Source organism: Drosophila suzukii, unplaced genomic scaffold (assembly GCF_043229965.1).
Source record: "Drosophila suzukii unplaced genomic scaffold, CBGP_Dsuzu_IsoJpt1.0 scf_15, whole genome shotgun sequence".
NCBI lineage: Eukaryota > Metazoa > Arthropoda > Insecta > Diptera > Drosophilidae > Drosophila > Drosophila suzukii.
In genome coordinates this window covers 494,450-519,882 of record NW_027255902.1, presented here as the reverse complement: position 1 = coordinate 519,882, position 25,433 = coordinate 494,450, and the positions used below count along the sequence as shown (strand labels likewise).

At 41.8% G+C, this 25,433-nt stretch overlaps 1 protein-coding gene and 1 long non-coding RNA gene across 5 annotated transcripts; one reads left to right on the top strand and one right to left on the bottom strand.

The window, feature by feature from the left end:
- Positions 1-9,162: 9,162 nt before the first annotated feature.
- On the bottom strand, positions 9,163-15,684 carry LOC118879698 (uncharacterized). 2 transcript variants are annotated; one of them, XR_010654603.2, is made up of 2 exons: positions 15,312-15,684; positions 9,163-9,458 (listed from the first exon to the last, which is right to left on the bottom strand). It is a non-coding gene; the product is annotated as an uncharacterized lncRNA (long non-coding RNA). The 2 variants fall into 2 exon arrangements; XR_005016034.3 differs by lacking the exon at positions 9,163-9,458 and adding an exon at positions 14,837-15,233.
- LOC118879697 (sesquipedalian-1) lies at positions 12,444-20,413 on the top strand. 3 transcript variants are annotated; one of them, XR_010654602.2, is made up of 5 exons: positions 12,444-12,745; positions 12,822-13,156; positions 13,216-13,434; positions 14,905-15,197; positions 17,010-20,413. XR_010654602.2 is itself a non-coding variant. In XM_065867305.2 (5 exons), exons 1-4 carry the CDS (start codon positions 12,684-12,686, stop codon positions 15,194-15,196), a joined length of 891 nt encoding a protein of 296 aa, XP_065723377.2. In that variant the 5' UTR covers positions 12,452-12,683; the 3' UTR covers position 15,197; positions 17,010-20,413. The 3 variants fall into 3 exon arrangements, 2 of the variants coding, with proteins under 2 accessions (XP_065723378.2, XP_065723377.2); XM_065867305.2 differs by having other exon boundaries at positions 12,452-12,745; positions 14,922-15,197; XM_065867306.2 differs by lacking the exon at positions 17,010-20,413 and having other exon boundaries at positions 14,905-15,287.
- The last annotated feature ends 5,020 nt before the right edge of the window (positions 20,414-25,433 follow it).

Sequence of the window (25,433 nt, the reverse complement as noted above, 5' to 3'; positions counted from 1 at the left end):
TTCATTGTACGCCTAGCTCTTCAAGCAGCTCGTTGTCGACCATCGTCACCGATGGACCTTCATCCAGCAGGGCGTATGTATCCACTTGCTTCCCACCTCCGTATAGCGTCACCGGCAGTACACGGAACAGTAGTCGTTCTCTGTCCGCGTCGACCCAGCTTAAATTCTTTTTCGGCGTCGGTTGAGCATCCGCTGATGAGAATGAGAGGGAGTGGGAGCCGTATTGGAAAGGGGGTCGTTCCGGTGATGCTTCAAGAAGTCGCCCAGAATCCTGGCAATAGCTGCCCTTCAGTTCTGCAGTAGGGACGCGGTGACATAGCTAAAGGCAAAAACCTGTTTTGTTTTCTTTTGTGCCTAAAACGCTGTGCCGCTGTTGACGTCAGCACAGAAGTCGGTGCAGCGTAGAAGACTGCCTACGTGCAACAAAGAGAGGAAGATTCGGAAGTTCCCTCTCTTTCTTTGTCTTATAATGTGTTTGCACTCGGCGCTCTCAGGGACAAATTTCGGCCGAAACATTATTTCTTTTGCGTCTCTCTGTTATGTTCGGCCAGCAACTATCATTTCGAGGGAAAAATTTTCGTAGAGCAGCGACATGTGAGTGCCCTAATATTTTAGGATCATTATTGTATATCGAAAATAAACAACTAATACTGTTTTATAAAAGCAAGTTATTTCATTAAAGTAAGATGTGGTAAATTTAATTTACTTATAACGTTATGTTTACATATTATACGTTTTTATAACAGTATAATTTTTTAGTTTAGTTATAGAAGTCAAAATTGATTTCAACATTTAAAACACTTTAGTATTAACATTTTTAAAAAATTCATTTTGCATTTTTTATTTAAGAAGTAAAAATTGTATAGTCGGATATTTTTCGCTTTAGAAAGGGTATAGGTGCAGTGGCACGCGCCAACAGCGAAGAGAAAACAAAATAAATCAAGTAAAGGGGTGAGAAGACTTGGTGCATTCTGTTTGAGTGATTGAAAGGGAAGCATCCATTTTAATTGTGTGCAGCAGAGTTACTTTAATCGTAAGTTAATATAATAATGTCAGGTAAGTGCTACATTAAGTTTAAGATGTTGTGCGTTGATCTTAGTTTAATGTACGTAAATTTTGAAGGTACTCAATGGGTTCCGTTAGCCGAAAGTGGATGATGAAATGTTTTGTGTCAAATAAAATCCCGCAAAAGGATTTATACACAGCTCTAAAAGGTAAATATACAAATAAACAAGTAAAACGCATTTTTAAATCATATGCCCATACATTTTTTCAGAAACCTTGGCCAAGGACTCCGAGGACCCGGACACATGTTTGAGAAAAGCGATGACGAACGTGAAAAACAAACTAACAAAACAAAAAATCAGAATTACTAACAATAATTGTCCCTTTATTGAAAATCTGAATAGTACGATCTAATTAAAATAAATTTAAATGTAATTAAAAATGTATGTATTTTAAATTCTATATTTCATAAGTAAAAGCTCATGTGAAAAATTCTGAATTTCACAAGTGATTTCACTTGGGACCTGTCACTTGAAAGTGATTTCATAAGTGAAAACTCATTGTAAATATTCTGAAATATCGCGACCGCTGAAGAGAGTGACGTGTCTTGTGCGAGCTCCGCGAAAAGTGCAAGAAAGTTGATAAATTAAATGCAAAGAAAACACAAAAACTAAACTGGTTAATTTTAAATAAGCGAAAAGACGCTAAAACCCAAAGAAATTTAGGTTTCAACACAAAATCGGTGTAATGACTTTAACTAGCACATACATTTTTTCATCTTATAATAATAAATAAGTGCCACGCTAATAAAAGCTCAATGAGCTACGAACAGAATAAAGAGCGACTCATCTCCGCGAGCCGAAGAGACGGTTACTTTTCGTATGTCTCAACGCGTGATAGCGAAGTGCGAAATCGACCCTACTGTCGGTCGATAGCCAAAGAGCACGATCTTGCTCACCATGCTTACTTACGGCTACCCCTACTCCGACGGCGTGGAGTCAACATTGCAAAACCCCCCCACCATCAGTTTCGACCCCTGGCGCACCAACAACATGCTACGGTAAAACTTCTGCATCCGCACTAAATTTGTCAGCAACAACTACAGCTACGGCAAAAAAACCAACGACAACCACAGCTACGACTATTATTTCGGAATCGACTGCAACCGCAGCTCTAAATACAACGGCAACAAAAACCACGACAACAAATCAAAACCAAAACAAAATTCAGCAAGCGGGTTCGGCCATACAGACCGGACTAGATCGGTACATCCATATCAAGCGTAAGCTTAGCCCGCAGAACACCGCGGTAGAAGTAGAAGATATATTACCCGCGAGATCCGACAGCAATCGATTTGCGCTTCTAGCAGAAAATGAATCAGGACGGGCTCAGGAGACCCAACCGAGACCTAGGCCCCCACCAATTTACATTAGGGAGAAAATCTCGAACGCCCTGGTCAACAAAATTGTTGCGCTGGCCGGAGACGGAAACTTTCATGTTGTTCCGGTCACAAAAGGAGATATCCATGAAACCAAGCTTCAGACCAAATCTAAAGAACATTTCCGAGCAGTATCCAAATACCTGGAGGATCTCGGAAAAGCTACTACACGTACCAACTAAAAAGCAGCAAGGGCCTGCAAGTAACCGCCAAGGAAGTTATCGATGCTCTTAAGGAAAAAGGGTTTTCTGCAAAGAACGTCAGTAACATTATAAACAGGAAAAAAGAGCCGCAACCACTCTTCAGGGTCGAGCTGGAGCCAGACAGCAGAGTCTTGAAGAAAAATGAAGTGCACCCCATTTATAACCTGCAATACTTATTGCACCGAAGAATTAACGTGGAAGAGCCACATAAAAGGAACGGCCCAGTGCAATGCACAAATTGTCAGGAGTATGGACACACCAGGGCATACTGTTCGCTTCGAACAGTCTGTGTAGCTTGTGGAGACTTCCACAATTCGGCTAACTGCCCTGCCAACAAAGAAGACCCCAAAAAGAAAAAATGCGCTAACTGCCAAGGTAACCACACGGCAAACTACAGGGGCTGTCCGGTCTACAAGGAGATGAAGGACCGCATGCGAAAAGTGATAGCAACGCGTCATCAGAATACCCAAAATGCGTACACTTACTCGCGTAATACTCCGAAAGTATTTTTCGGCACGGCTGCAAGATCCTCCTTTGGTCAACTAAATACCCAGAAGGGATTCTCATACGCCGATGCCCTTCGATCGGGGACGGAAAACCCACTCCAGTCTAAGCTAGGAAACGCTCAGCAGATCCAAGAGCAGTCGCAAAGCACTCTGTAAACTATGATGGTCACCATGCAACAAAGTATGATGGAACTCATGTCATTCATGAAAACGACCATGCAAACACTGGTTCAAAACCAGAACATGGTGTTACAGCTACTTGCAGCTAAGCAGTCCAAATAATCAGATGGCAAATCTACGAATAACAATGTGGAACGCCAATGGCGTTTCACGGCACAACCTTGAAGTAACACAGTTCCTGAATGAAAATCATATCGACATTATGCTACTGGTAGAGACGCACCTCACAAACAAATACAACTTCCAAATAAGAGGCTACACTTTCTACCGCACAGACCATCCAGATGGTAAGGCCCACGGCGGAACCGGCATCCTAATCAGGGAACGCATCAAGCACCACTTTCACCAAAGGTTTTCAACTAATTACTTGCAAGCCACGTCTATCAAAGTGCAGTCAGGCAACGGAAACCTCACCATAGCCGCTGTCTACTGCCCGCCTCGCTTTACAATTTCTGAAGGACAATTCATGGACTTCTACAACTTGCTTGGAGACCGCTTTATAGCTGCAGGGGACTATAATACCAAACACACGCACTGGGGATCACGCCTTGTGACTCTTAAAGGAAGGCACTTATGCAATGCAATCATAAAACCGAAGAACAAATTAGACTATGTTTCCCCTGGCAGCCCAACATACTGGCCAACAGACCCCAGGAAAGTTCCAGACCTAATGGACTTTGCGGTGACAAAAAACATTCCCCGCAATATAATAAGCGCCAAGGCGCTTTCGGACCTGTGGTCAGACCATTCGCCAGTGCTAATAACTCTTTTTCAAAGCACAAAAACCACAGATCACCCCCTCAGGCTGACGTCGCACAGAACCAACTGGTAAAATATAAAAAGTATGTAAGCTCACACATCAAATTAACCCCTCACTTCAACATCGAAGCGGACATCGACTGCTCTACCGATGCTCTTCAAGAAGTATTCGTGGAGGCAGCCACTATCTCAACACCACAAGGCAGGGACGTGCAAACCAACCACTTCAAAACTAATATGCAAATTGAACGGTTAGTCCTAGAAAAGAGGCGCCTGCGACGTGCCTGGCAAACCAACAGATCGCCGTCATCAAAACAACGTCTTAAGGAAGCCACTCGCACACTAAATCAAGCTCTAAAGCAAGAATCAAAAAATGCACAGCTGCAGTACATTAAAAAATTATCGCCAACCAGTACAAAACATCCTCTGTGGAGGGCTCACCCAAATCTGAGCTCTCCAATCGAAACAGTCACTCCGATAAGAAACTCATCTGGCATCTGGGCCCGCAGCGACGAAGATAGAGCCGAAACTTTTGCTTTACATCTAAGAAACGTCTTCCAGCCGAACCCTGCCACTGGTTCATTTTTCCTACCACAAATCGAATCTGAATCTATTTCCCTACCACCATTGTTTCAGCCAAAGGAGATCGCGAAAATCATTGGGGAACTGAAACCAAAAAAGGCCCCTGGCGGTGACCAAATAACCCCAAAAATGGTAATTGAACTTCCAAACTCTGCCATTGAGGTTATCTGTAAGCTCTTCAATGGGATTATTACTCTCGGCTACTATCCGAAAAAATGGAAAAAATCTATTATCATTATGATACCGAAGCCCGGAAAAGACCACACAATTCCGTCATCCTACAGACCAATTAGTCTATTATCGTGTCTGTCTAAGCTGTTCGAAAAATGCCTTCTAACTCGCATAAAACCATATCTAGGAGCACACAATGTTATCCCTGCTCATCAATTTGGATTTCGTCAAAACCATGGAACAATCGAGCAAGTTAACAGAATAACATCAGAAATACGCACAGCCTTTGAGCATCGGGAATACTGCAGCGCAATATTCCTCGATGTATCTCAAGCCTTCTATGGCTAGATGGCCTCATGCACAAAATCAAAACACACTTACCTGATTACACTCACAAGCTTCTTGAGTCTTATCTATACAACAGGACCTTCGCAGTAAGGTGCAATACAACAAAATCCGACGACTACATTATCAAAGCTGGAGAAAGCGCGCTAGGGCCTACTCTGTTCCTCCTATACACAGCGGATATTCACACGAACGAGCAGCTAACAACATCTACGTTCGCTGACGACACCGCAATTTTAAGTCTCTCGAGGTGCCCAGGCCGAGCCACAACACAGCTAGCAAACCACCTCCTCGTAGTAGAGAGGTGGCTATCTGATTGGCGGATTAAAATAAATGAACAAAAATGTAAACACATAACGTTTACTCTCAACAGACAAACATGCCCTCCACTATTATTGAATAAAACGCAGATTCCCCAAGTCAACGATGTAACGTATCTCGGCGTCCACCTTGACAGACGACTAACCTGGAGAAGACACATCGAACGCAAGAAAGTACCTCTAAAACTAAAGGCCAGCAGCTTCCACTGGATTCTTAACGCTCGTTCGCCCCTGCGTCTGGACTACAAGGTTTTGCTCTACAACTCCACTCTCAAGCCCATCTGGACATATGGCTCCCAGCTATGGGGGAACGCCAGCAGAAGCAACATAGACATTATACAGCGCGTTCAATCGAAAATCCTGCGAACTATCACTGGGGCACCATGGTATATTCGCAACCAAAACATCCACAGGGACCTAAGCATTCTTACCGTAAAAGATGAAATAGACAAACAAAAAGCGTCCTACAACGAAAAACTCTCTGTGCACCCCAATCGCCTCGCAAGAGGCTTGACTTGGGTTTCCAGCCGATCCCGTCTACAACGCAACGACCTGCCAAGCCAGCTGTAACTTTCGGGCCCCTTTAGCACAACATCAGTCATATGACTGTGAGTTAGATTAATTAGTCTAAGATTTGATACACTTATTGTTAGTATCCAAAGGGAGAAGATTCAATAAATAAATAGCAAAGCATTAAAAAAAAAAAAAAAAAAATGAATTCACGTGTCACGTGTCATCGGCACGTGACAGGCCATACGACAAATGAGTATAAGGAACAAGTGAAATTCCATGGCACTGCGAAAAATGTTCGTTTGAAATTGGACTTGTGAAAATGCGGACATCCCATACAATTGTCTATATAGAGTGTCACTTGTTCTTCTTCTTAACGGGCGAGAAGAAGAAGAAGCCAGAGCGTCCTGCAGCTTTAGATTCCAAGAAACTGGTGGTGTGGAGTCCTGTGGTTACCCAAAGGAGAGCTCTTTGGAGATCGTTTTACTGGTGGTTCTATACTTCTATTAATACAACGCAACCAAACTGTTTTGGTCATAACTTATATTCTTTGCGAGGACACGCCCAGCAAGATGTCCATATAGGGAGCGAAATCCCACTCAGCATGTTCCTCCCACTGTGATATTCTAGTGGATCTCCTCCAGCCCTTCAACTATTCTGCGAATTTGCCCTGTTGTGGTATTGCTTGCTGTCGGTGAAGTCACACAATAATGGGACACAGCTTGTATTAGGCGTCCTTTTTCATCTGCATTGACATCCTACGTGCGTTTTTGGGGTTTTTCTTCCATTTTTATTTTTTGTTTCTATAACGCGCTTGCACGTACACCGCCAAAGATTAAATTTCTTATTCTTTGGGCCGACGCTAATGGCGTTCATCGAAAATCACTCGCTAAATCTGGTATTTTTTCTGGACCCGACGAAAAGCGTTAGCCGCCTGCATGCCTCTCGCTCACTCCAATGGTTAGCTCGCGGTTTTCGTCGATGTAAGTACAGTTATTATGCTCTATCCAATTATTACTGCAGCTCTAATAAGTCAGCGAAGTTTTACTTTATAAAACCAATTTATACTAGGTTGAGCTATGAAGTTATTTGGGTTTTGGCATAACCAGTATTTTTACAGAAAAAGTTGTGTGTTTTTTTTTTTAATTTATGCCCATTGATGACGGCCCACCTCCTAAGAAATATGCAAAAACAGCTGTTCTTGCACAACACAGACACACTCATAATATATCATGACAGGGGTCTGGTGGTTTAAACACTTAGTGACGATTTTGGCTAATGAGATACATTTGTTCTACAAATTCATTTTAACTAATATAGTTTTAATGACATTAAAGGGCCTCGCGACAGTAAAATCAAATGCAGGTATTTAAATGAATTTAGTAATAAACATGGAATAACGTTATAGTCGAGTACCTCGACTATCAGATACCCGTTACTCAGCTAAAGGGACCAAAGGGAAATGGACATATGCAAGCAGCAGAGCGAGATTGAAATGGTTATGTGGGCGTTAGATAGATTTAAGCGTTATGGGCTTTAGAGTGGGCGTGGCAAACCTTTTTCCGAGCAATCGATAGCTTTTGACGAGACTAATACACTTCAGGTACAATTTTTTATCTAGCATGAAAATTGTGGGCGCCACAGGCTTGGACGGTTTGTGGGCGTTACATTGGGCGTGGCATATTCGCGTAACAAACTTGCGCTGCGTACAAGGCTACGGAATCTAAATCTGAAATCCCAATTCTCTATCTTTGATAGTTCCTTAGATATCCGCGGTCATACTTACGTTTTTTTGAAGCTTGTGTGTGGCCTCTGGGCGTTAAAGTGGACTTGGCTAACTTTTTTTAAGTCAATCGATCGGTATTGATGAGAACAATACACTTCAGTTAAAATTTTATTTCTAGCATTAAAACTGTAGGAGCCCCAGCTTTGGGGGGTTTGTGGGCGTTAGAGTGGGCATTGCGCTGCGCAAGAAGCTCAGGAATCTACATGTAGTTTTGTAGTTTCCGAGATCTTAGCGTTCATACGGACGGACAGACGCACATGGCAAGATCGACTCGGCTACTGATCCTGATCAAGAATATATATACTGTATGGGGTCAAAAACGCTTCCTTATGCCTGTTACATAGTTTCTGACGAATCTAGTATACCCTTCAACTGTACGAGTAAGGGGTATACAAATTATGAATTATGAATTATGATTTGTTTTCCGTTTGTCAACAAACCCAGCTGTTTGACAGAAAGACCATGCTACATACATTGCGGGTCAACTTTTAAAACTTCGGTGACACAAAAAAGAATAAGATTTTTCGACCACTGAAACTTGTTTTCGGAAAGGGCCTCGACAATCATATCACAAGATCAAACAATGCTGCTGCATACTCTACAATTTCTTCAATGAGAGCAAGAGCGATATTTAATCAGGGTGGACAAGGCACATATTAAAAAAATTGGTTACATCGAACGATTATTTCCTTTAGCGCAAAAATACCTGAAGTAGAGTTGCATTGTTCAAATTTTATTATTGGCATCCAAGATGTGCTATACCTCAATTATCTTCTGTATACATGAGTGAAAGTATAACTCCTCTCTCTTACCACAGCCCCCTCTCCACATTCCAGTCCACAAGCTTTACGAAATACAAACAAATGAAGCTCTCCCGCTATAACAATCACATATAAGAATAAAAAATGTATTTTAATTATTAAATTATAAATTTTAATTTGAATGCAATAATTTAACAAATATCTTCTAACAAATCATAGGTAGATGATACAAAATTTTATTTATTTATCAGAATCCAAATTTTTTAACATTAAGCCTAATACTGAGATCGGATAAGAGTTTCACTAGTCGAAAAATCTTTATTTTTTATTTAAGATAATAGTAAAGTTTATAAAACTAATACTAACATAGGGGGTGTAGTGCTAGCTACGTGGCCTTCGACTGCGTATTTACTTAATTTTACGATTCATTTATTTATTTGACAATTTTTTTTTAACATATAGGTTTACATTGTAACGAACTGATTTTGTTGTCTGCTCGCTACGAGATTCGCGCGGCTAGCTCAGAAGATTGTGTGTTCTTCCCACCAAATTTATATGACGTGACTGCCCCTTAGATCAGGGAGAAAACAAAAGGATTCAAATGGTAACAGTGGCATTTATTCTCGTGGTATTAGTACAGCGGGTGTGTGGCTGGGCTGGCTTCGGTATCTACTTGATCTGGCTTCGCAGGCTGCTTGGCAGCTAAAGCGGAGTTGGAGGACGCGCCGGCTTCTATAGGGAGCTGCCAGCTGCCAGCCATTACCAGGATGCTGGGAGACTTCATGCAGCATCAGGCGGAACAACCCCGTTCCCAATTCTGCTCCCACTTCCTCCACTGCCTATTCGGATTCGGAGCTGGACTACAGATGGCGCGGTAAAGATATCGAAGCACCTGTGGGACGAGAAGGAAGCCTTAAACTTATAATTTACATAAATAAAATCATTCGTTGAACATTTCATTTATTTTTATTTTAATTTCTTTGTGCACCAGCAGGCTCTTCTTTTTTAAAATGCTCTATTTGATTTGCTTTCCGTTTGGGAACAAGACCAGCTGCTTGACAGTAACACCCAGCCACATGCATTGCGGGTGAACTTTCTTTTTCTTTGGGCCGCGGCTAACGGCGTTCATCGAAAATTCACTCGCGAAATCTGGTATTTTTTCTGGTATTTCCTTAGCTCATCTGAGTACCGCGCTGAAAAACAGACCCGAAGAAAAGCGTTAGCCGCGTACTTGCCGCTCGCTCACACCTATGGTTAGCTCGCGGTTTTCGTCGATCTGAGTACTAGGCTTAAACCGGAAGTTGGTAGTTGTAGCGTTTATTATACCCGATACTCGTAGAGTAAAAGGGTATACTAAATTCGTCGGAAAGTATGAAACAGGCAGAAGGAAGCGTTTCCGACGCCATAAAGTGATCAGGATCACTGTCTGTCTATCCGTATAAACGTTGAGATTTCGGAAATTATAAGAGCTAGGCTATTGGGATTTGGCACGCCCACAAACCGCCTAAGCCTGTGGCGCGCACAATTTTCATGCTAAAAAAAAATTTTAACTGAAATGTATTAGTCTCGTCAATACCTATTGATTGACTTAAAAAAAAGTTGACCACGCCCACTCTAACGCCCATAACGCTTAAATCTGTCTACCGCCCACAAAACCATATATTAAGATCGCGAGTAGATGGCGCATTTCAATCTCGCTTTGCTGCTTGCATATATACATCTCCCTTTGGTCCCTTTAGCTGAGTAACGAGTATCTGATAGTCGAGGTACTCGACTACAGCGTTCTTTCTTGTTTTTAATGTGACTCTTATATAACCCTAGATTTAAAAAAAAAAATCGCTTAAATACGACTTAAAGGAAACCTTTGTTTTCCGGTAAGGTTCATCTCCCTGATTAGGGAAGGGCACCTAAAATTCTTTCTATGGGACCTATTTTTTTAAAGTGTAAAAAACGTTTTTCGCACTTTTTTATTTTTTAACTCCAGTTCTGATAATCCCAATTCGGCTATCAAGTACTAATTTTACAGGTAATAGAATGCCCTTTAACTTTCCTGTACACAGTATTGAGTTCCATTCATTAGTTTAGAAGCTACACTTCGTCAAAGTTGAAAAAGTTGGACAAAATTCAAACACGCTGGCATAAATGGTTTCTTTAAAAATACACGCCTAAAAACGTTCTATGTTTTTTTCTTGAAGGAACCTTAACAAAGAATATGAGCCATTGATCACGACAATCCGTTGGTAAATCGACTTTTCACAGATTTTTAAACGTATACACCCAAGTTCAGTATTCGGGAGCAGCGGCCCTTAAACATTACTTTAAATTTTCCGTGTTAGGGAACGTAAGAATTTGGTGCAAGTTGTTATGCATAACGTCAGTTTCCTTGCAATTTTCTTGCTGAAAATATATGAAAATGATTTACTCGGAACTGCAATCGCATACTTTTTAGCTTGCCCAGTACTAAGTTCAACAGCGATTTTAAGCGGCTGTGTGCAGAGGGTTTTATACTATTTGTACTTTTAACTATTGGTAAAAGTGAATTAAGTTTCACAGTGTTATACATCTTTGACTTCTTACTCCTGCGACATTTAAAAGTTAATTGTTACATGTCAAAAGTAAATACATTTTAAGGGCACAAGGGATTCATCGGAAAGTATGCAACAGGTAAAATGGAAGCGCTTCCGACCCTATAAAGTATATATATTCTTGATCAGGATCACTAGCCGAGTCAATCTATGTCCGTCTGTCCGTTCGCATGAACGCTGAGATCTCAAATCAACAGTTAGTTTCAAATATACGAAATATACGAATCGCTTATGTCAACTGTATATGTGTATTAAAACACATCGGTAGGACTCGAAACATTCTAAGGTGGTTCGAAACTTTGGGGAGGCGTCGCTTTTACAGTATAGCAGTTTCATTTGTTTGTTGAAAAGTACTTTCCAAAATGGACAAAATTGCATGGTAGTTTTGCATAACTATGCCATACGTACAATTCAAGAAAGTAGTCATGCTTTATTAAAAGCTTAAGCCTAGTACTCAGATCGGCTAAGAGTTTCACTAGTCGAAATATCTTATTCTTTGTAGTGTGACCGAAGTTTTCAAAGTTCACCCGCAATGCATGTAGCATGGTCTTACTGTCAAGCAGCTGGGTTTCCCGCTGCAGCTCCGAGTCCCAATAGGCATATTGGACCTTGAAGAAGTGGGAGAACGGGGTTGATCCGCTGCTGCCGGAAGTCACCCATCATCCTGGCAGTGGCTGGCTACGGCTTCTCCAACTATTCCTTACCGGGCGCCCTATTTCCCCCTCCCTATAGAAGTATCTGGTATTTTTTCTGGTATTTCCTTAGCTCATCTGAGTACCACGCTGAATAACAGACCTGGCGAAAAGCGTTAGCCGCGTATTTTCTTCTCGCTCACTCTTATGGTTAGCTAGCGGTTTTTGTCGATGTGAGTACTAGGCTTTATGTTAAATTATAAAACATAAATTAAACATCTCAATGGTTTTTTTTATGTAAAATAAAACCAAACATTTATTCATTCAAGATATACGAAAAACAAAATCAACTACATTGCTTCAAGTTGGCCAGTTATTGCGCAGCTTTTAAATTAGTTTCGGTTTAATAATTTATCCATCGTCGTGCCTACACTACCAATACCATACCCTTTAATTGCAAGCAAATAATTAAATATTTTAATAAACATAATAGGAATGTAACAAATTACAAGTCCTTATCGTGCTTTCGTCCTCATTGAACAGTGATGGCCCTAGAAACATCGATACTCCAAAAAACATCGACGTTTTTGAAAAATTTGATAAACATCGATGCATCGATTTTTTCGCACCTCTAAAAGAAAGGAGACAAAAATTCGCCTATTTGCCTCTTGCTTTCTCGTAGAACTAGTGCTTACCTTTTTACATGAATATCTGACAGGTTCTTCTTCTGGGAATGGCATAATGGGGAAAACAACACACAATCGATAAACAGCTATCGATATGGCAGCACTGTACTGACCAACAGCTGTGCGCTTAGCGTCAATTCTAGCCTTACGATTTTACCTGATTGTCACAACAATAAGCGAAAAAGTTGCGGCTACATTGACTTCGAATGCAGGCATGAAAATCAACGAGAGGACCCTGTACGTCTTTGCGAAAACGCCGCCATTTGACATGGAAGGAATGTATCCTACAGTTTTGAGCTCTTTTTCTTCTACTAAAAATCATAGACTAATAGTCACAATAACACAATGCAGGTTTCCTCAACAAACGGGGCGAGGTCAATAAGGCTTTTCAGAGACGCTTCTTCGTTCTGAAGGGCAACTTGCTGTTCTACTTTGAGTCGCGAGTGGACAAGGATCCACTGGGACTTATCATTGTCGAGGGATGCACTATTGAGCTCTCAAACGAAGTGGACAACTACTGCTTCGAAATAGCCTTCAACGGCAACCGCACCTACATCCTCTCCGCCGACAACCAGGAAAGCATGGAGACATGGATGAAGGCACTCACATGCGCCGGATTTGAATACAATCGCATCATCCTAGCCGAGCTAAAGCGCCAGCTACACGAGATGGAGGGTTTGAGAAAAAGTGAGCCTGCGTTGTGGTTGAACCCAAGTTCACAATCATCTGCGTTTTTAAATCTGCAGAAATTCTTGGCAACGCTATTGACGGACCACATAGTGCCTCGGAGATAGCAAAGCCCAGGCCACCACCCAGGCGGACGAATCCTTTCAACAGACCCGCACCGCCTCCACCCAACAGTTCGTTGGGCGGCGGTGGAATCATGTCGCCCCTGCCGTTTATTAATGGATACTTTGGATCCAGCAATGCGCGTATGCAGCAGGAGAAGTTGAAGGTCTTGCTAGGTTTGTATAAGTGTCCACTAATATTAGTACACAAAATTAGAACGTATGTACATTGTACATAAATAAATACGATAGACATTTATCCCTTTACACAGTACAAACAGCATTATAATTATACCCGTTACTCGTAGAGTAAAAGGGTATACTAGATTCGTCGGAAAGTATGTGACAGGCAGAAGGAAGCGTTTCCGACCCCATTAAGTATATATATTCTTGATCAGGATCACTAGCCGAGTCGATTTAGCCATGTCCGTCTGTCTGTGCGTCCGGATGAACGCTGAGATCTCAGAAACTATAAGCTAGGCTATTGAGATTTGGCATACAGATTTCTGAGCTTCTTACGCAGCGCAAGTTTGTTTTAGCAAGGTGCCACGCCCACTCTAACAAATCGCCCAAAACTGTGGCTCCTACAGTTTTGATGCTAGAATAAAAATTTTAACTGAAATGTATTGTCGTCATCAATACCTATCGATTAACCCAAAAAAAAGTTTTACGCCCACATTAACGCCTACAAACTTCAAAAAATCGTAAGTATGAACGCGGATATCTCAGAAACTATAGAAGATAGAGAATTGGGATTTCAGATTTAGATTCCGTTGCCTTGAGCCCAGTGCAAGTTTGTTACGCAACGATGCCACGCCCACAAACCGCCCAAATCTGTGGTGCCCACAATTTTAATGCTAGATAAAAAATTTTAACTGAAATGTATTTGTCTTGTTGGTACCTATCGATTGATCCAAAAAAAGTTTGCCACGCCCACTCTAACGATCACAAGCCGCATAAGCCTGTGGCGCCCACAATTTTCATGCTAGAAAAAAATTGTAACTGAAATGTATTAGTCTTGTCAATACCTATTGATTCTTAAAAAAAAGTTTGCCACGCCCACTCTAACGCCCACAAACCGCCTAAGCCTGTGGCGCCCACAATTATCATGCTAGAAAAAAATTTTAACTGAAATGTATTAGTCTTGTCAGTACCTATTGATTGACTTAAAAAAGTTTGCCACGCCCACTCTAACGCCCATAACGCCTAAATCTGTCTACCGCCCACATAACCAGATATTGAGATCGCGGGTAGGTGGCGCATTTCAATTTCGCTTTACTGCTTGCATATTTTCATTTCCCTTTAGTCCCTTTAGCTGAGTAACGGGTATCTGATAGTCGAGGTACTCGACTATAGCGTTCTCCCTTGTTTTAGTAAGAAGTTTTTAAAGCAGTAAAGGAGATACTTTCGACCTCAGAAAGTATATATGTATGTACATTAGGCAGAGTCGATTAGTATCGGTCAGAAAAAAGTTACAAATCGTATTGTTTCTCTTTAGCAGGTGCAATCTCTCCTACATTGTCCTAATTTAAAAACTAACCAACCTAGCTTTTTAATAAATTAGCACAATGTTTTGGTAGATTTTGCTTCGATTTTATTTACTATTTAAAAATAAATCTTTTAAATATTCCCTATACCAGGCTACAGATATTATTTACTTGCAGATGCTAATGCTAACGGAAGACCTAGTGGAGCGCCCAGAGAACAGCGTCGCCCTACAGCCGCCCCTGCTATTGCCACAAACGTTTTTTACCCCGACACACAGAGTCTTGGAGCAATTAACAACAACCATATCACCTTAAGCAGTGGTGAGCGACTGCTACGACGGGTTAGAGCGCTGGATGATTTTTCTCGCAACCACGAGCGCTTTCGACAGGAACTGATGCCCGACGTTTCCTCCTATCGCGGACGCCATGGACAACCCCTTATACAGTTGTGATGTAAGAGGGCGCTTATCCAATGTATTATCCGTCTTGCTTAATTTCAATACATTTTTATAGAAATTAAGAAATATCATTTTTAAACGATAATGGCCCAGTATTATTAGAACGAACCTCGTAAACATGGCCTCCTCTAATAGATTTCCGTTATTCAGCTAAGGGGAGTGTGAGGGAGATATAGATATTCAAGCAGCATAGAGTCCGTTCCCAAGATTGCACACCCTCCCAATGTGGAATATAGCGTCGATACTTGATTATAACTTTATAATGGATGGTTTAAACAGTTTTGGCTTGTAGATGTACATTGATAATCAAAGCAAAATTTCATTTACACTTACAAAACCTTGAAAAATGTGGGCGCTAGACGGTTTTATCGATATAGTCTAGTACTCAGGTCGGCTAAGAGTTTCACTAGTCGAAAAATATTATTAAAGTTCACCCGCAACGCATGTAGCATGGTCTTACTGTCAAGCAGCTGGGTTGGATTTATTATAGCCTAGTACTCACATCGACGAAACCCGCGAGCTAGCCATAGGAGTGAGCGAGAGGCAAATACGCGGCTGACTCTTTTCGTCGGGTCTGTTTTTCAGCGCGTTACTCAGATGAACTGAGGAAATACCAGAAAAAGTACCAGATTTAGCGAGAGAATTTCGATGAACGAAGTAAGCCGCGGCCCAAAGAAAAAGAAATTTATTCTTTGGCGGTGTTCGTGCATGGGCGATGTGGAAACTAAAAATTAAAAGTGTATGGAAAACCCCAAAATCGACTGCAGGAGGTGAGTGCAGATGAAATTGGACGCCTAATCCAAGCTATTGCCCTTTATTGTGGGATTTCACAGGAAGCAATACCACAACAGGGGCAAATTCGCAGAATAGTTGAAGTGCTGGAGGAGATTAAATTTCTTATATTTGGGCCGCGGCTAACGGCGAAATATGGTATTTTTTCTGGTATTTCCACGCTGAAAAACAGACCCGACGAAAAGCATTAGCCGCGTATTTGCCTCTCGCTCACTCCTATGTTTAGCTCGCGCTTTTCGTCGATCTGAATACTAGACTTTACCTTGTTTCAGGGACCAATACATTAAGCGGGAATTGCTTATCGCACTACTCTAGTTTCCATGAATAATTACGGCAAAACCTCAAATCTTGTTGGACATACATAAGTGCTACAAGTTAAGAAATACCGCCTCAGTTTAATCTTTTTTTTTCGTTTTCGGCGGTGCGAGCACAACTTGCCTGACAAAAGTTAGTATTTTATTTTATTCACAAGGTACTATCGATGGTTTTTCAAAAATAATTTAACGGCTATCACAGAGACCTAAATCCGCTAGGTTTTACAATCGATAGTATCTGCTTTATGTGGCAACACTTTTATAAAAAAATACTATTTTAGCTATCGGTAATAAGGCAAAAGAGTAACTCAACTTAGAATGGATAGATGATTTAGAGCTGCAAAATCATCGATGGTAGCACCATCGATAGTATCGATAGTTTGAGGAGTAAATATCGATACAATCACGATAGTATCGCTCATATCTAAACATTATGGGTAAAGGTGTGAAAACCAATAAAATAGGGTAATTCTCGCGGATAATTATCTTATGAAAATAGTGCTATTATAAAAATTAAAATTTTGTAATAGTTACAATTAAAAACGCAATATGTGAAATGTGCGTGCCTTCGTATGCCTTTGAAATTCAAGTAATGGGAATAGTCTGAGAAACATCGATGGCTGTCACCGTACCATCGAATTTTTTCATATTATGATTAATTCTTATGATTAATACTTACAACGAACTCTTTTTCATTACAGGCATCCCTATAGAAAAAATGGTCCGTGCTTGTACTTTTTCCGGTTAATGGCTGCTGCCTGCGAGGAAACCCCTGTACCGCCTCGATAGACAGGCAACGAATGCACGGCAGCGGCTGGCAGCCTCCGCCGTGGACCCCCAGCAGAAAGAGGAACTTCTGCACATGACAAATGCAATCCTAGGCGCCGGTTGGGACTGGTTTCCATTGTGTTGTAAGCGGCCTCTAGCCCGCTTTTGCCGCCACGACATGGAACGGGCAAGGACCAATATACATAATGTCTAAAATACGTAACGGCCATACATTGGTTTTGCAATATGCAGCTCGAGCAACGTTGAGAGCGTGATATCTAAAAAAAAAATGCACTTGGTTGTGTGGGTAAACACAAAGAATTAGCAAGTGCGTATTTATGTACTTGTTCGGGAAGACGATTTTCGACCCCAATTAATTTCTGAGCAACACAGAGAAAATACAATACCAAAACTGGTCATCAATCGGGTATTTTTGCGTATCAATTTTGGTCCCTTATGTTTTCATATATTGACAATTTCGAACATATCAATATGGTATTTTTCATACCAGATTGATATGCGCACATATCAATTTTGTGACAATATTATGGTGTTTTTAGTACCAGTATGTTATTTTTCAATATCAAACTGGTATTCTTTCATATCAAACTGGTATTCTTTCATATCATATTTATATTCTTTCATATCAGATTGACAGGCTTGTTTGTAGCAACACGTCGTCCATGACATGTTTTATATGGGGTGCAAAGACCACCGAAATTAATGATTTAAAAATATGTCTTATAAAAAAAGTTGAGAAAAAGAATTTTGAATTCAGCTTATCACCACTTCATTCCTACATACTATTTTTGGGAATTTTTTTAAACATTTCTTACCAGTTGGAAACAAAAATGTGATAATCAAGATCAGCAGAACAAAAGCTCCATGTACTGCAAAGAAAACGATTAATTGTCGATAGGCAAAGAGACGGATACAAAGGAAATTCCATCAATGGAAATACCGCCAGGAAATTTTTTTGTAACCCAAGTTTGGCATCGAAGATTACAGGCATTGATGAAGATGTGATAACCCGATGCGCAACGATATAGCAAGCCTTAACATCAGGATATTCTACTAAGCCGACGAAATCCGCGAGCAAGCCATAGGAGTGAGCGAGAAGCAAACAGTCAGTTTTTCAGCGCGGTACTCAGATGAGCTAAGGAAATACCAGAAAAAAACACCAGATTTCGCGAGTGAATTTTCAATGAACTCCGTTAGCCGCGGCACAAAGAATAAGAAATTTTATCTTTGGCGGTGTCCGTGCAGAAGCGGTGGGTAATTTAAAAACTACAAATGGAAGAAAAACCTCAAAAACGGCTAAAGGAGGTCAGTGTAGATGAAAAAGGACGCCTAATCCAAGCTGTTGCCCATTATTTTGGGACTTGACCGACAGGAAACAATACTACAACGGGGCAAATCTACAGAATAGTTCAAGTGCTGGAGGCGATCCATTGAGGACTCCACCTCCACCAGCTACTTGACAGCTAAAGAGGAGATGAAGGACGCGCTGGCTTCTATAGGGAGGAGAAAATAAGGTCGCCCGCTAAGGGACAGCTGGAGGAGCCATCACCAGCCATTATTGGCCAGCCTATTGGGACTCGGAGCTGGACTACAAATGGCGCGGGAAAGATGACGAGGCATCGGTGGGACGAGAAGATAGCTTTAAATACTAATTTATATAAGTAAAACAATTGTTAAACATTTCATTTATTTTTATTTTAATTTCTTTGTGGCCCAACAGACACGACTTTTTTAAATTGCTCCAATTGAATTGCTTTCCGTTTGGCAACAAGCCCAGCTGCTTGACAGTAAGACCATGCCATAGGCATTGCGGGTAAACTTTGAAAACTTCGGTCACACTAAAAAATACGATTTTTCGACTAGTGAAACTCTTAGCCGATCTGAGTACTAGGCTTAAAAAATGAATATAGTCAAAAACATTAAAACCCATCAATAGAAAACATCAAAACAATAATTACATATTTAAAAGAAATAACTCCCCACAAATATAAGCAGCAGCAGCAGCAGATGGCAGGCCGCTTACCAGATACGCGGCGAATTCGCGAAGTAACGGCGCGGCGAGGAGAGGATGGAGAATGAGAGAGTTTGGAGACCAAGGATGGAGAGCGAGAGAGTTTGGAGACCAAGGATGGAGATCGAGAGAGTTTGGAGACAAAGGATCGGATAAGGAGAGAATGGAGACTTGTCGGGCAGAGCAAGAGTGCCGTGTGGAGATAACGGGACTCCACCGGACTTTGGACTCTCCCGTGAACTTTGGACCGGGAGAAGAAGTGCCACATCTGGGCAGTGGAGCGGCACACAGGCGTGCCACAAGCATCACGGGAATCAGCGGGACGGCAGCAGTGGGCAGAGCATCGGTTGGAAGCGGTACGTGAAGGACAAGTGGGTCAACCAGGAGTCACGCACTTTGGACCCGGAGTGGAGAGATCAAGCGGGCCGTGCGCAAAAGGGAAATAACGGTTCCCGGACGCCCTATATAAGGCCGCAGAGCGCTGGCAGCTGGATCAGTCGATCACGAGGAGTCAAACCTTCAAGATCAGTTAAAGTACCAATTGAACAGTCAGTCAAGCAAGTAATCTACGAGGGAGCCACAACCAAGCGAGTCGTCGGAAGCAGCGCCGTGGGAAGCATACAAGGAGCAAGATCGCCACGTCGAGACGTTCGGGATTGGGACATCAGGAATCTCCGAATTTAGACACAAGTGGCTGAGTTCCGGAAGGCATCACACGGCTAAGTCAAGGCGTTTGTTTTCCAACTTTGTCACGAGCACACCCTGGCGAGTCGCCCGGCGGGTCTGTCAGAAAAACCATCAGCTTGGGGAGGAAAGTTGTCTGGGACCCAGCGTACCTTGCCCGACCAAGCAGGACCTGGCGTGACGGACGAGCGGTGGATCGACATCTCCGGCAGCTACGTAAAGCAAAGTGAACTGCTAGGCTGCTTCCTGGCGGTAGCCTTGACTGTCAGCGCGATCTGAGCAAGAACCTAGCGGGACCGTCCGGGACAGAGCAAGGGACAGGTATTGCCTCGAAAGGCGTTGGCCTGGAGAGCAAAGCTTGTTCACCCTAGTCTGAGAACGGTAACGCTTCCCTAAGCCCACAAGGCCGAATTCTCTGCGAATCTAAGGCGTGGCAAGCGACCCCGAGGCAGCGCGTCGGCAAGCGAGCAGAGGCGGCCACTACGAGCGTCCCGAGACACAGGCAACAAGTCAGGAAGAGGAGCACTAGCAGCCTGCGAAGCCAGAGCAAGTAGATACCGAAGCCAGCCCAGCCACACACCCGCTGTACTAATATCACGAGAATAAATGCCACTGTTACCATTTGAATCCTTTTGTTTTCTCCCTGATCTAAGGGGCAGTCACGTCATATAAATTTGGTGGGAAAACACACAATCTTCTGAGCTAGCCGCGCGAATCTCGTAGCGAGCAGACAACAAAATCAGTTCGTTACAATGTAAACCTATATGTTAAAAAAAAATTGTCAAATAAATAAATGAATCGTAAAATTAAGTAAATACGCAGTCGAAGGCCACGTAGCTAGCACTACACCCCCTATGTTAGTATTAGTTTTATAAACTTTACTATTATCTTAAATAAAAAATAAAGATTTTTCGACTAGTGAAACTCTTATCCGATCTCAGTATTAGGCTTAATGTTAAAAAATTTGGATTCTGATAAATAAATAAAATTTTGTATCATCTGCCTATGATTTGTTAGAAGATATTTGTTAAATTATTGCAAATTAAAATTTATAATTTAATAATTAAAATACATTTTTTATTCTTATATGTGATTATTATAGCGGGAGAGCCTCATTTGTTTGTATTTCGTAAAGCTTGTGGACTGGAATGTGGAGAGGGGGCTGTGGTAAGAGAGAGGAGTTATACTTTCACTCATGTATACAGAAGATAATTGAGGTATAGCACATTTTGGATGCCAATAATAAAATTTGAACAATGCAACTCTACTTTAGGTATTTTTGCGCTAAAGGAAATAATCGTTTGATGTAACCAATTTTTTTAATATGTGCCTTGTCCACCCTGATTAAATATCGCTGTTGCTCTCATTGAAGAAATTGTAGAGTATGCAGCAGCATAGTATCAAATTGTTTGATCTTGTGATATGATTGTCGAGGCCCTTTCCGAAAACGAGTTTCAGTGGTCGAAAAATCTTATTCTTTTTAGTGTCACCGAAGTTTTAAAAGTTGACCCGCAATGTATGTAGCATGGTCTTTCTGTCAAACAGCTGGGTTTGTTGACAAACGGAAAACAAATCATAGTTCATAATTCATAATTTGTATACCCCTTACTCGTACAGTTAAAGGGTATACTAGATTCGTCAGAAACTATGTAACAGGCAGAAGGAAGCGTTTTCGACCCCATACAGTATATATATTCAGTATATATATATCAGGATCAGTAGCCGAGTCGATCTTGCCATGTGCGTCTGTCCGTCCGTATGAACGCTAAGATCTCGGAAACTACAAAACTACATGTAGATTCCTGAGCTTCTTGCGCAGCGCAATGCCCACTCTAACGCCCACAAACCCCCCAAAGCTGTGGTTCCTACAGTTTTAATGCTAGAAATAAAATTTTAACTGAAGTGTATTGTTCTCATCAATACCGATCGATTGACTTAAAAAAAAGTTAGCCAAGTCCACTTTAACGCCCAGAGGCCACACACAAGCTTCAAAAAAACGTAAGTATGACCGCGGATATCTAAGGAACTATCAAAGATAGAGAATTGGGATTTCAGATTCCGTAGCCTTGTACGCAGCGCAAGTTTGTTACGCGAATATGCCACGCCCAATGTAACGCCCACAAACCGTCCAAGCCTGTGGCGCCCACAATTTTCATGCTAGACAAAAAATTGTACCTGAAGTGTATTAGTCTCGTCAAAAGCTATCGATTGCTCCGAAAAAGGTTTGCCACGCCCACTCTAAAGCCCATAACGCTTAAATCTATCTAACGCCCACATAACCATTTCAATCTCGCTCTGCTGCTTGCATATGTCCATTTCCCTTTGGTCCCTTTAGCTGAGTAACGGGTATCTGATAGTCGAGGTACTCGACTATAACGTTATTCCATGTTTATTACTAAATTCATTTAAATACCTGCATTTGATTTTACTGTCGCGAGGCCCTTTAATGTCATTAAAACTATATTAGTTAAAATGAATTTGTAGAACAAATGTATCTCATTAGCCAAAATCGTCACTAAGTGTTTAAACCACCAGACCCCTGTCATGATATATTATGAGTGTGTCTGTGTTGTGCAAGAACAGCTGTTTTTGCATATTTCTTAGGAAGTGGGCCGTCATCAATGGGCATAAAAAAACACACAACTTTTTCTGTAAAAATACTGGTTATGCCAAAACCCAAATAACTTCATAGCTCAACCTAGTATAAATTGGTTTTATAAAGTAAAACTTCGCTGACTTATTAGAGCTGCAGTAATAATTGGATAGAGCATAATAACTGTACTTACATCGACGAAAACCGCGAGCTAACCATTGGGGTGAGCGAGAGGCATGCAGGCGGCTAACGCTTTTCGTCGGGTCCAGAAAAAATACCAGATTTATCGAGTGATTTTCGATGAACGCCATTAGCGTCGGCCCAAAGAATAAGAAATTTAATCTTTGGCGGTGTACGTGCAAGCGCGTTATAGAAACAAAAAATAAAAATGGAAGAAAAACCCCAAAAACGCACGTAGGATGTCAATGCAGATGAAAAAGGACGCCTAATACAAGCTGTGTCCCATTATTGTGTGACTTCACCGAGAGCAAGCAATACCACAACAGGGCAAATTCGCAGAATAGTTGAAGGGCTGGAGGAGATCCACTAGAATATCACAGTGGGAGGAACATGCTGAGTGGGATTTCACTCCCTATATGGACATCTTGCTGGGCGTGTCCTCGCAAATAATATAAGTTCTGACCAAAACAGTTTGGTTGCGTTGTATTAATAGAAGTATAGAACCACCAGTAAAACGATCTCCAAAGAGCTCTCCTTTGGGTAACCACAGGACTCCACACCACCAGTTTCTTGGAATCTAAAGCTGCAGGACGCTCTGGCTTCTTCTTCTTCTCGCCCGTTAAGAAGAAGAACAAGTGACACTCTATATAGACAATTGTATGGGATGTCCGCATTTTCACAAGTCCAATTTCAAACGAACATTTTTCGCAGTGCCATGGAATTTCACTTGTTCCTTATACTCATTTGTCGTATGGCCTGTCACGTGCCGATGACACGTGACACGTGAATTCATTTTTTTTTTTTTTTTTTTTAATGCTTTGCTATTTATTTATTGAATCTTCTCCCTTTGGATACTAACAATAAGTGTATCAAATCTTAGACTAATTAATCTAACTCACAGTCATATGACTGATGTTGTGCTAAAGGGGCCCGAAAGTTACAGCTGGCTTGGCAGGTCGTTGCGTTGTAGACGGGATCGGCTGGAAACCCAAGTCAAGCCTCTTGCGAGGCGATTGGGGTGCACAGAGAGTTTTTCGTTGTAGGACGCTTTTTGTTTGTCTATTTCATCTTTTACGGTAAGAATGCTTAGGTCCCTGTGGATGTTTTGGTTGCGAATATACCATGGTGCCCCAGTGATAGTTCGCAGGATTTTCGATTGAACGCGCTGTATAATGTCTATGTTGCTTCTGCTGGCGTTCCCCCATAGCTGGGAGCCATATGTCCAGATGGGCTTGAGAGTGGAGTTGTAGAGCAAAACCTTGTAGTCCAGACGCAGGGGCGAACGAGCGTTAAGAATCCAGTGGAAGCTGCTGGCCTTTAGTTTTAGAGGTACTTTCTTGCGTTCGATGTGTCTTCTCCAGGTTAGTCGTCTGTCAAGGTGGACGCCGAGATACGTTACATCGTTGACTTGGGGAATCTGCGTTTTATTCAATAATAGTGGAGGGCATGTTTGTCTGTTGAGAGTAAACGTTATGTGTTTACATTTTTGTTCATTTATTTTAATCCGCCAATCAGATAGCCACCTCTCTACTACGAGGAGGTGGTTTGCTAGCTGTGTTGTGGCTCGGCCTGGGCACCTCGAGAGACTTAAAATTGCGGTGTCGTCAGCGAACGTAGATGTTGTTAGCTGCTCGTTCGTGTGAATATCCGCTGTGTATAGGAGGAACAGAGTAGGCCCTAGCGCGCTTTCTCCAGCTTTGATAATGTAGTCGTCGGATTTTGTTGTATTGCACCTTACTGCGAAGGTCCTGTTGTATAGATAAGACTCAAGAAGCTTGTGAGTGTAATCAGGTAAGTGTGTTTTGATTTTGTGCATGAGGCCATCTAGCCATAGAAGGCTTGAGATACATCGAGGAATATTGCGCTGCAGTATTCCCGATGCTCAAAGGCTGTGCGTATTTCTGATGTTATTCTGTTAACTTGTTCGATTGCTCCATGGTTTTGACGAAATCCAAATTGATGAGCAGGGATAACATTGTGTGCTCCTAGATATGGTGTTATGCGAGTTAGAAGGCATTTTTCGAACAGCTTAGACAGACACGATAATAAACTAATTGGTCTGTAGGATGACGGAATTGTGTGGTCTTTTCCGGGCTTCGGTATCATAATGATAAGAGATTTTTTCCATTTTTTCGGATAGTAGCCGAGAGTTATAATCCCATTGAAGAGCTTACAAATAACCTCAATGGCAGAGTTTGGAAGTTAAATTAACATTTTTGGGGTTATTTGGTCACCGCCAGGGGCCTTTTTCGGTTTCAGTTCCCCAATGACTTTCGCGATCTCCTTTGGCTGAAACCATGGTGGTAGCAAATAGATTCACATTCGATTTGTGGTAGGAAAAATGAACCAGTGGCAGGGTTCGGCTGGAAGACGTTTCTTAGATGTAAAGCAAAAGTTTCGGCTCTATCTCCGTCGCTGCGGACCCAGATGCCAGATGAGTTTCTTATCGGAGTGACTGTTTCGATTGGAGAGCTCAGATTTGGGTGAGCCCTCCACAGAGGATGTTTTGTACTGGTTGGCGATAATTTTTTAATGTACTGCAGCTGTGCATTTTTTGTTTCTTGCTTTAGAGCTTGATTTAGTGTGCGAGTGGCTTCCTTAAGACGTTGTTTTGATGACGGCGATCTGTTGGTTTGCCAGGCACGTCGCAGGCCCCTCTTTTCTAGGACTAACCGTTCAATTTGCAGATTAGTTTTGAAGTGGTTGGTTTGCACGTCCCTGCCTTGTGGTGTTGAGATAGTGGCTGCCTCCACGAATACTTCTTGAAGAGCATCGGTAGAGCAGTCGATGTCCGCTTCGATGTTGAAGTGAGGGGTTAATTTGATGTGTGAGCTTACATACTTTTTATATTTTACCAGTTGGTTCTGT

What these genes read in the sequence shown, in the direction of transcription:
- LOC118879697 (XM_065867305.2), top strand. Translation starts at nt 12,684, where the DNA reads ATGAAAATCAACGAGAGGACCCTGTACGTCTTTGCGAAAACGCCGCCA. An exon ending in GATGGAGGGTTTGAGAAAAA is followed by an intron (nt 13,157 to 13,215) that starts GTGAGCCTGCGT and finishes TTAAATCTGCAG; the next exon opens with AAATTCTTGGCAACGCTATT. An exon ending in GAAGTTGAAGGTCTTGCTAG is followed by an intron (nt 13,435 to 14,921) that starts GTTTGTATAAGT and finishes ATTTACTTGCAG; the next exon opens with ATGCTAATGCTAACGGAAGA.